This window comes from Macrobrachium rosenbergii, chromosome 1, assembly GCF_040412425.1.
Source record: "Macrobrachium rosenbergii isolate ZJJX-2024 chromosome 1, ASM4041242v1, whole genome shotgun sequence".
NCBI lineage: Eukaryota > Metazoa > Arthropoda > Malacostraca > Decapoda > Palaemonidae > Macrobrachium > Macrobrachium rosenbergii.
Genome location: NC_089741.1, coordinates 24,893,992 through 24,906,491, shown reverse-complemented (window position 1 = coordinate 24,906,491; position 12,500 = coordinate 24,893,992). Strand labels below are relative to the sequence as shown.

The 12,500-nt window shown below is 37.3% G+C and overlaps 1 protein-coding gene across 2 annotated transcripts in view; it reads right to left on the bottom strand.

Moving 5' to 3' along the window:
- Window positions 1-8,439: 8,439 nt before the first annotated feature.
- Window positions 8,440-12,500, bottom strand: part of LOC136843664 (DNA-binding protein D-ETS-3-like) — a 177,517-nt gene continuing 173,456 nt past the window's right edge. For both annotated transcript variants that reach the window (XM_067112343.1, XM_067112259.1), the window contains exons 8-9: window positions 10,516-10,725; window positions 8,440-10,090 (exon numbers count right to left, since the gene is read on the bottom strand). In XM_067112343.1, the coding sequence (XP_066968444.1) occupies window positions 9,849-10,090; window positions 10,516-10,725 (452 nt within the window). In that variant the 3' untranslated portion in view covers window positions 8,440-9,848. The remainder of the gene's footprint in view (window positions 10,091-10,515; window positions 10,726-12,500) is intronic.

The following is a 12,500-nucleotide window of genomic DNA, read 5'->3' as shown; positions in this document are numbered from 1 at the left end:
TTTTTATCTAGCACGCAAAAATTGTCTGTAATTTTTATCTAGCACGTAAAAATAGTCTGTAATTTCTATCTAGCACGCAAAAATTGTCTGTAATTTTTATCTATCACGTAAAAGTAGTCTGCAATTTTTATCTAGCACGCAAAAATAGTCTGCAATTTTTATCTAGCACGTAAAAATAGTCTGCAATTTTTATCTAGCACGCAAAGTCTGTAATTTTTATCTAGCACGTAAAAATAGTATGTAATTTAAACCATTCCCCAGTTCTACGAAATACCATGTTAACAAAGACCTTACCTTCATTTTGACGCAATTATCCCTGGAAGAATGTCAGTTAATTCCATCTGTATAGGTAACAGAAATCCTGGTAACAGTACTTGGATTTCCAGTTGCAGACCTCGATCAAAAATAATAACAAATGTTATATACTGTACACCCTTCTAAAAACTTCACAAGTATCGTGACACCCTTAAATTAAAGACGCGAAGAAACCTGAAAATGAAGAAATAATTATGATGAACAAGAATGTTGTGGTAAAACCGTATGCATATTAAATCACTGCTTATTCCACCGAATATCTCTACCATCACTCACAGGCTTCTTGTTGGGACGTACTGCCACACACAACAGACCACTAAGGTAGGTTGCAAGCCTTGGCAAACACTGATTTTCGGGAGGAGGTTGCTGGGCCCTTTGACCTAAAGTCTCCCTGTGTCACTGTGTTGAAAAAAAAAAAAAAAAAACAAGCAAAACATGCGCCGAAGTTTCTTCGGCGTAATCGAGTTTTCTGTACAGCGTATACTCAAGGCCACCGAAAATAGATCTACCTTTCGGTGGTCTCGGTGTAAAGCTGTATGAACCGCGTCCTATTCAACTTTAACCACGGCCCGGTGGTGGCCTGTCCTATATCGTTGCCAGAAGCACAATCATGGCTAACTTTAACCTTAAATAAAATAAAAACTACTAAGGCTAGCGGGCTGCAATTTAGCATATTTGATGACTGGAGGGTGGATGACCAACATACCAATTTGCAGACCTCTAGCCTCAGTAGCTTTTAAGATCCGAGGGCGGACGGACAAAGTTTTCTTTGACAGAAAATTAAAATATACAGCGATAAATGTTCTCTTGTAGTTTTCACTGTGAGGTTACAGGAGGGAAAGGATTACAGCACCATAAATTCATATATTTATTGCAAACTGAAATACATAGGCGTCTCAAACAACAGAGACACTATCTTTGGCGCAACAAACAGCCATCTATAGGGCTTCGCTCGGTGACGTCACTCACGGAGAAGGAGGAAGAGCTGTAATGCAAAAAAAAAAAAGTTTCCTCCGCCGATGAAAAGGGATAAAGTTTTATTTGTCACCTACGCCACCCGTACCCTATAATCAAAGAAAGTGTTTTCTCTTTCCCACAAAAGAAAGAGAAATAAAATGGTTTCTACGTCACCCAAAGATGTAAAAGCAAATTCTTACCGTCACCCACAGATGACGAAAAATGACATTTGTCCCTATCACCCATAGATGGAAGAGTGCGGTAAGCTTTCCCCATTACCTAAAAATGAAAGACAATTAAGTTTTCTTTGTCACCCAACAGAAAAAAGCTTTACCTCCATGTTAAGGAAAAAAAAAAAAAAACCTGAGATTCCTCAGCTACGCAAAGGGTAAAATACAACCTGATTAAGTTGCAAAAATGAGAAAAATTCTCTAGTTCATTAAAAGCTGAAAAATGAACTTGCTTCTTTGAAGACGGAATGCTTGCACAGTAACTTTTATATCTGATTTTCATTCTAATCACTGCTGACTTATTGAATATTGGTTTCGCGTGTCTCATTGTGACTCACTGACCAGCACACCAGACTCTTTAAGGTTTGTTGCAAGTTTCTCAGCAATGCTTTTCAAGAAAGAAAATGGTAGCCCCCTAGCTTACAGGTGTTCAAAGGAACTCACGTACCTAGCAGTCGTATGGAGTTCACTCATCTATAATTTGACCGGATCCAGGAATGTTATGGTGATCTGTCATTTTCTGGGGACAAGAATTTACAAATAGAGAAATAAAAAGAAAAGGCGTTTAATAATTTCCTTAGCGTCATAACTATGATGTGTAATAGGATCTACTTTTTGTACAGTTATACTTTTAACTTTCAACATTTCCCGCAGTGTTCATTTCTCACCTGGCTGTCATGAAGTACCGGAGAAAATCTTTCCTCATTGTTCTCTAGATTTTATAAAATTCAGTCAGTTTTTTTAAAGGGGGATCTAACGCCTGCCTTGTGTTTTTGTTTATTTTTGGGGTGGGTAGCGGAAGATACTTCATGTTACATGTCAGCTAGTAGAGTGTAATTTCTTTTAATATTTACTGTGAATCCTCAATTTTATTTGTGAGGAGGCGGGTTGGGGGTGGGGGGCGGTTAGGAGGCGGAAGGTATCGGTTTTCCCTGACAAATTAAAATTCACGGTAGAAAAACTGACATTGGTCAAAACCTGGATAGGTGACAAGCAATGAGTGCTAAACAACAACATGCTTACTGGGACTCTTGTCTCTCGATTACTGAAGCTATGGGTAAGTTAGTGATGGATGGGTGACCACCAAATAATGCCACACCCTGCTGGCATATAAGCACCTGTGACTATCATTAAAACTTGTAACAGACCTTGAAAGTGTAGTGGCAGCTACCAGTGGTTCTCAATAAGGCCTGTAAAACCCAGCAGTGAGTAAGTGGAGCGTTCAATGGTTGAACACTGAGGGTGGCAGCTCAGTTGTGGTGTGCTGAGCTTGTATTTGACAGGTCTAAAGTTCGATCCCAAACTAGTTCCACGGGGACTTATTCACAAGGGTCTAAGTTTGGTCTCGGCATGCTCCAGTCATTCAACACATTTGTGAATGGGTACCAGCGTCGCCTGAGAGCCGAATATGATGTAGAAAGGAACTGGCCACACCCTATTTACTAACCTGGAACTGACCACACCCTATTTACTAACCTGGAACTGTCCACACCCTATTTACTAACCTGGAACTGGCCACACCCTATTTACTGACCTGGAACTGTCCACACCCTATTTAATAACCTGGAACTGTCCACACCCTATTTACTAAACTGGAACTGTCCACATCCTATTACTAGCCTGGAACTGTCCACACCCTATTTACTAATCTGGAACTGTCCACACCCTATTAACTAACATGGAACTGTCCACACTCTATTTACTAACATGGAACTGTCCACACCCTATTTACTAACCTGGAACTGGCCACACCCTATTTACTAACTTGGAGCTGTCCACACCCTATTTACTAACCTGGAACTGGCCACACACTATTTACTAACCTGGAGCTGTCCACACCCTATTTACTAACCTGGAACTGGCCACACCCTATTTATTAACCTGGAACAGTCCACACCCCATTTACTAACCTGGAACTGTCCACACCCTATTTACTAACCTGGAACTGGCCACACTCTATTTACTAACCTGGAGCTGTCCACACCCTATTTACTAACCTGGAACTGGCCACACCCTATTTATTAACCTGGAACAGTCCACACCCCATTTACTAACCTGGAACTGTCCACACCCTATTTACTAACCTGGAACTGTCCACACCCTATTTACTAACCTGGAACTGGCCACACCCTATTTATTAACCTGGAACAGTCGACACCCTATTTACTAACCTGGAACTGTCCACACCCTATTTACTAATCTGGAACTGTCCACACCCTATTTACTAACCTGGAACTGGCCACACCCTATTTACTAACCTGGAACTGGCCACACCCTATTTACTAACCTGGAACTGGCCACACCCTATTTACTAACCTGGAACTGGCCACACCCTATTTACTAACCTGGAACTGTCCACACCCTATTTACTAACCTGGAACTGGCCACACCCTATTTATTAACCTGGAACAGTCCACACCCTATTTACTAACCTGGAACTGTCCACACCCTATTTACTAATCTGGAACTGTCCACACCCTATTTACTAACCTGGAACTGGCCACACCCTATTTACTAACCTGGAACTGGCCACACCCTATTTACTAACCTGGAACTGTCCACACTCTATTTACTAACCTGGAACTGTCCACACCCTATTTACTAACCTGGAACTGGCCACACCCTATTTACTAACCTGGAACTGGCCACACCCTATTTACTAACCTGGAACTGTCCACACTCTATTTACTAACCTGGAACTGTCCACACTCTATTTACTAACCTGGAACTGGCCACACACTATTTACTAACCTGGAACTGTCCATACCCTATTTACTAACCTGGAACTGTCCACACTCTATTTACTAACCTGGAACTGGCCACACCCTATTTACTAACCTGGAACTGTCCACACCCTATTTACTAACCTGGAACTGGCCACGCCCTATTTACTAACCTGGAACTGTCCACACCCTATTTACTAACCTGGAACTGTCCACACCCTATTTACTAACCTGGAACTGTCCACACCCTATTTACTAACCTGGAACTGTCCATATAGGCAAACCGACTTTCATATCTTTAATATCCTCAGTTCCCAGTGAGTGAACTAGTGCCTTTTATTTTTGGCATATTTTTTACAAACCAGATGCCTCCATACGGCAAGCTAGGGTGTTTGTGTACGAATGATGTTTACGATCAGCAAGCTGACAACTTCTGGTTCATACCTTTGCTGAAAACGTGAGTTACAGATATATATAAAATTACTAATTATTCTTATCTTGAAAAAGACACTGTACAACTGTTATCAATTTAATTATAGTGTTCTATAGGGAAAGTTACTAAGTGATCTAATAAATGCAAATCAAGAACAAAACAACATCTCGTAACAATAACTAAATGTAAAAACAAATAAGGCATATTTTATAATGACTTCAATCTCCCAAGAGAGAGAGAGAGAGAGAGAGAGAGAGAGAGAGAGAGAGAGAGAGAGAGAGAGAGAGAGAGAGAGAGAGAGAGAGAGAGAGAGAGAGGCGTAAGAAATTCCACATACACAGAATTATGAAAAAGAATTGCGGTAAATACTTCGTAAAAAAAAGTGAAAAATTATGAAACAAGGATCTTTCAGGCAAATTCTTTGAAAGAGAGAGAGAGAGAGAGAGAGAGAGAGAGAGAGAGAGAGAGAGAGAGAGAGAGAGAGTATGATCTTTAGGAACTCTATGCTTCCTAACCAAACTGAAAATCTTCAGCTGCAACAAACTTATAAAAAAAAAAACACCAATGTTACTGACAAATACTTAACAGTAAAAATAGAATGATTTTACAATACAAAAGCATAAACAACCGTGACGTCATCGGCAAAGGCCCATAGGATGGATACACAATAAATCCGACAGCATTTATAAGTATGCTACAGTTCACATCTAACAGGAATAGACAAAATATCTAATAATTAACAGTCTTCACTTCTTATTTAGAAACTCCTTTGGCCACGCTTCTACACACTGCGGTAGTCAGACTCCCACAAAGTAAAGAATTCACTAAATAAATGCCTTCTGACTTATATATAAAGAAAATAGGAATAGAAAAATGAATGAAATTTGGTTTGTGACTCCAACAAAGAAGAAGAATTAACTCAAAAGAGGAATAAAACATTTGATGAATACAATTTTGTGACTCATTTCAACTCATTCAAAAAAAAAAAAAGAAAAAAAAAAGCGAAAATTGGTTTGTGTCTTCCTAAAAAAAGTATTCAAAGTGAAAAAATAAATTAAAATTTGATTTGTGTTGACCAGAGGGAAACGAATTCATTCGCAGAAAACTACAAGGATACTTGGACAACATAATTGGCTGATGAATTCTACAAAGAAATTCACTGAAAAAAAATAGAATATCTTGTTTTTGACTTCCACAAAGAGGAGAATTCCCTCACAGGATTCAAGGAAAAAGTGGTCTGTAATTCGGACAAAGAAATGAATTCTCTCCCTCCCCCCAAAACAAAAATGATAAAAATATTCACGTGGACTCCCACTAGGAAAACAATTCGCTCAGAGACCACAGTAAACAAAAGGAAAGGGATTATAAATAAATAAATAAATAAATAAAACGTTAGGGCAGTATTTTAGGAAAGTGCTCTTTTTTCATTCAACTACTTCATGACGATGATTTTCGAAATCGGGCTATGCGATTTTTCATAACCAACCAGCTCGGTTGGCATTTGGACCCCGAATGCTGCTTAAGTTTCTAAAATCTCATCATTCATTTATGACCAATCAAAAACTTTCCACAATTCATTTATGGTCACCAATCAAACTCTCCGTTGTCAAGGTCCATCAAAGCGATAGACGTGACGATCTGGGTGAAGCTGATATTAATGATTTAGTAGTCACTGCCACCTGATCGAATTTCAATTAACTCCTTTGGATGGCGTTACAGTATAATTCATTTTTGACAGCGAAATTTATTGAACAGAACAGAATAGAATATAGAATTCAGGTCATAGACCAGGCACTGGGACCTATGAGGTCATTCAGCGCTGAAAGGGAAATTGACAGTAAGAAGGGTTGAAAGGTGTATACAGGAGGAAAACCTCGCAGTTGCACTATGAAATAATCGTTAGAGAGGGTGGAAAGTCAGATGGAAGAAAGAGATTATGAACGGAGGTACACTATAAAAGGAATGAAAGAGGTTGCAGCTAGGGGCCGAAGGGGCGCTGCATAGACCCGAAGTAATGCCTACAGTGCATCACGTGAGGTGCATTGATGGCACTATCCCCCTATGGGAGAAATTTAGTGATATAGAAGAGATATACAAATAAATCTCTAGTTGGCTTTGCAAACCAATTCGTAGGAGGCGAAATTTTCAATAAATTAAATTTTCTAGTTATCAAGGCCTAAAAATGACTAAAAATAAAGAATTAGAGGAATTTATTTCTGGTGATAGAAATTCATTTCTCGCTATAATGTGGTTCGGATTCCCACAATAAGCTGTAGGTCCCGTTGCTAGGTAACCAATTGGTTCTTAGCCACGTAACATAAATCTAATCCTTCGGGCCAGCCCTAGGAGAGCTGTTAATCAGCTCAGTGGTCTGGTTAAACTAAGGTATACTTAACTTTTGGCGAGCGCCACACCATCCAGACTACCGAATTATTTTAGCGGGATGACACTTACAAGATGTCAGAAGGCATGCCTTGATACGCGGTCTTCGGAGACATCTTCCCTTGAGAATTCTGCTGTGAAATGTAGTGATTTGCGTTCGTCATTTTACGAATTAATACGTCAGCTGTCACCAGTAAGTGATCACATTTTAATGTATTTTGAATTGTTTTTATTTTAGTTTTCGTGAATTATTGTCGTCAACTTGCAGCCTTTCTTTCACATTCATATCGTTTGACGTGTTTTTTTTTTTTTTTTTTTTTTTTTACTGCTCTCACTGGTGAGTGTACACATTTGGAGGTCGTTATTAAACTGTTCTTTTACCACTCATGGAATCTTTAACTATCTATCTATCTATCATATTTGCACGCACACACACACACACACACACACACACACACACACACACACACCCACCCACATATAAAATATATATAATATACAGTATATATAGTGCATATAATTTATATATCTATATACACTATGCATAATATATACATATATACTGTATATATATGTATATACTGTATATATATGTGTGTAAATAATGTATTTATACATATACATATATATATATATATATATATATATATATATATATATATATATATATATATAATATATATATATAATATACTGTTTATATATATATATATATATATATATATATATATATATATATATATATATATATATATATATATATATATCTATATATATATATTTACATGTAAGTTTTCCTGTTTCTCTTCATGTTAGCTTTTAATTGTTTTTCCTCTGTTTACTATAATATTTTTCGTTTGAGATTTGTATGTCGCTTCTGTGTGTATATATATACACATATAAAATATATATGTATATATTATGTACAGGATATAGATATATAAATTACACACACACACACACACACACACACACACACACACACATATATATATATATATATATATATATATATATATATATATATAATGTATATGTATATAGCTTGTTACATATATAACAAACTTCAAACACAGAATGGACAAACAACTGTGAAACGAAAAACATGAAAGTAAACAGAGGAAAAACAATAAAAAGGTAACTCGAAGAGAGACGGGAAAACTTCCATGTCACCTCAGTAACGAAGAAAGCGCAATCTGAACTGATTGCCCAAGTCACAACTCCATTCGACTTGTTCCTAGTTTTGTGATTAGCCAATTACCAGAGGCTTTATCTGTGACGTCACAGGCCAGAACGTTGATTTTTATGGAGTCGTTTTCCTTCGTAAACAGGGACCTCATTTCTTCAGGAAATGAGGCTCTTGGCTCTTAGGGAGAAAAACTTTTATGTTCATGAGACATTTTCTTGTAGTTTTTTTTTTTTTTTTTACGTATCTTATATTATTGCGAATGCAATAATCATGCAGTATTTGTAATATTGAGTTCCATAATAATGTTTTTGCTCGTAATCTAGGAATACCTTTTATTCGTAAAATATCCCAACCTCAGGTTCTAACCTATTCTTCATCTCCTTTCACTATAACAATGTCTGTTGTAATAACATTCTGTTATAATTTTGCTTTCCTTTCCTGCATCTTATATTTCTTACTTCATCAAACTCAAAAGTCACAGGTTCGAGTCCCTGCCAGGGCAGATGCACTTATCATATATAATTCCCTTCGAGTGTAAGTTATTCCAAATGTAAAATTCACTTCGATGTCAAGAAACAGATACTACCCTTTAGTACCGAATTAATTTTTCCATGAGAATAACTTACCCCAAGAGGATATCATATATGATAACTGCAACTCCTTTGCCAGGGTTCGAACCCGTGCCTTTTGAGCTTGATAGAGAGAGACGGCCAAAAGGATAATTCACAGCCATCTTCGTATCAGACTCAAAGGCACTTATTCAAATAGGATTCTCTTTGTATGAAAGCTATTCCCAGAGTCAAGTGAATTTAATATTAAAGAACGGTACTTATGGTTTTAAAATTAGGGAGTGTAAAAAAACTCTGACGTGATAATTATTGACAAAAATCATAAAATCTACAGTTAGCTTTGAAGTTATGGCTTGGTAAGTTGGATTGCATTCGAGAATAATTTGGAATGTTTGAACCGTTTAACCCCAAATATTAACAAATTAATAACAGTAAGTCACAAATAAACATATGACGTGATCTGATCCATGCTTTGGGTCTCAAAACTAGAAGCATTTCCAGGGGTTTTCAAAATATCGCACTGATGGATACAACGGAGTTTTTTTTTTATTATATTAATCAGCTTACCTCGTGCTAGCACGGGCTCTTGTCCCTAAGACTAACCCATAAAAAGTGAGTGGTTATGATAATTTTGTTCCATTCCCCAGGATGGGGATGAAGGTCCGGTGCCGAAAAGAGAACACTTGCATTAACCAAAATGTGGAAGATAGGACCAAAAAAATATATATAAAGAATTAAACCAATGACTAGAAATACTAACATATCTAAATAAATATGAAGTAAATGATAATTTTGACTAACAGAAGAGTACTTACGGGAAGCACTGAAAGAAAATATGTATATAATAAAAAAAATACTCCAAGGACTTCAAATAAATATATGAATAAATGACGACTCTACTTAAGAAGAACACCTACGGTAGTAGTGATCGAACGGAAGGGCAGTCATGGAAAAACTCGTATCGTACAGATCAGCTAAGAAGCCAGGTTACTTAATTTTTTGTTTTGAATCCTTATCTAACCAATCAATTAGCCCCGGAGCCTCTCGTCCTTATCTAACGCAAGCATGCAAGTGGTGCGACCTAGCACAGGCTTGGAGCTGGGTCACTGGGTCCTGGGTCACGTCTCCCCCCGTCGCCGCGAGGCCCACCCCCGAGGGTTCCGCGGCCCCCACGGGATTCGGGTGGACCACCGGCCGCGACGCCTGCACCAGGAAGGCTTCGCTCTGCCGGTTCTTGTCAATGTGAGACGTGGAGTAATCACAGTAGCTGCCGTCGACACCTCGGTTCATGCCTGCATAAGAGGAGGAGGAACACGCGGTAAGGTGGGGATGGCCGGAGCGTGGTGATAATGATGGATGAATGGATTCATTATTATTATTTATTATTTATTTGCATTCAGCATCCACTCTTCACTTCTATACAGGAGGGCTAGTTCAACTCTTCAAGCACTCCCATCTTGACTTCCACAGATAATCTAAATTTGTTCTCGGTTGCTTGCAAACAACTTGATACCTTCCTTGCTTCACATATTTTGTGCCTCACCTCTTATCTTATCTTATGACTATCTACTATATTTGCTTTCCTGTACCTATACGAATCAACCATAAGCATCAATATCAGCACAAAAACATACACACACACACACACACACACACCTTCAAACACAAGTATAATTCATTATTATTCAGCAGATGAAACCTTTTCATAAGCACTGACCTATATTCGCATTCATGTTTTTCAGTTCATCTTTCTGAACAGCTAAGGAGGACGTGACGTGGTCAGGAAGGTAGTCATATCCGAACTTGGCAAACTGGGAATAGGAGGCCAGGTCGTACTGCGTCGGAGGAGCCGACGACCACGCCATGTGTGGAGCTAGGAGATGCTGGGCCGCGGCAGCAGCCCCTGCGCCCCCACTGGACCACGCGGCTGGAAAGGGTAACAAGATATATATATATATATATATATATATATATATATATATATATATATATATATATATATATATATATATATAAAATATATGCGTGTGTGTATAATACACTATATACATTGCATGTATATATACACACATTATATATATATATATATATATATATATATATTATATATAAATATATGCGTGTGTGTATAATACACTATATACATTGCATGTATATATACACACATATATATATATATATATATATATATATATATATATATATATTTACTATTTACTAACATATTTTGACAATGAGGACTGTTAGTCCTGGAAATCTTGTAACTTTTACTGAATAAATATCTCCGCTAGAAACCATCCAGTTTCAATGAGGTCCTGTTAGCAACAGTATCAATGTACAGATAAGTGTGTAAGTGATAAAGTTAATATATATACATAAAACAGCGGGAGCTTTTTAAAGCCGATGGCCTCTTAAGATTAGTTCTTTGAATGTCTGCTGAAGAATGAGATTTTAGCCCGTCAGTGGCAAAGGTCATGTCAACACGTGAATGATGATCGTGCTGGTTACTGATGACAGTGAAAGTGACAATGATACATCTGCGACATATTGATGTCTATGACGACTGAGTCATCACTGTAATTTTAAAACTGGCAACATATTCACAGGGAACTTCAGGACACCTCTTCCTGTATTAAACTGAAACAAACTTTATGAAAACTGGTAGTTATTGTGGCTTCCTTTTGTCTCTTCTTCTAATGACTAAATCATCCAACTTTCATCGTGTCGTTTTAAAACGCATCTAAGTTGAAATGAATTGACTATAGAATTTAGGCCAAAGGCCAAGCCTTGGGACCTATGAGGTCATTCAGAGCTGAAACGGAAATTGACAGTAAAAGGTTTGAAAGGTGTAACAGTAGGAAAACCTCAAAGCAGTTGCACTAAAAATCAATTGTTAAGAGGGGGTGGAAAGTAAGGTGGAAGAAAGTTAATATGAAAGGAGGCACAGTAAAAGGAATGAAAGGGGTTGCAGCTAGGGGCCGAAGGCACGCTACAAAGAAACTCAAGTAATGCCTACAGTGTACCGCATGAGGTGCACTGACGGCACTAACCCCCGACGGAGGCAACGCATCTGAAGAGGAATCATTCAAAATAAAAATACTTAAATCAGCACCACGATTAATGTACAGTATATACGTCAATCAGTCCTATTATTACATTTTCACAACTGAACGTTTTTTGAAACATTTTCCCCCAAGGCTTATTATCCAAAACCAATTGTAAATATTCTGTATATCGATTACAACATCTTAGAAGAAAAAATATTTACACTAGAAAAACTCTCTCCAAATTTTAATTCTTTTTCAGTGCAATGAAGAAATAACTTGAAATGGTAAAGCCGTATTGACGTGAGTTCACAATAACCAAGAGACTAAATGAATAAAACCTTCAGTACAGAGGCCAACTTATTCTGAATATTTTTGCTCTATTGGTTTTGTTTTTTAACGAGCCCAGTATATTATTATTATTATTATTACTACTACTACTTCAGAATAAAATGTGGTATATCACTGTGCAGAACTTGAATTTTCCATACTGATTTTTTCTCGTTATTATTACTATAATGACATTATTATTATTATTATCATTATTATTATTATTATTATTATATTCGGCAGAACTTGACTTGAATTTCCTCCTCTTCATTTTTTTACGAATATTACTATTACCATAATTATTCATTATTATTATTATAGATTCAAA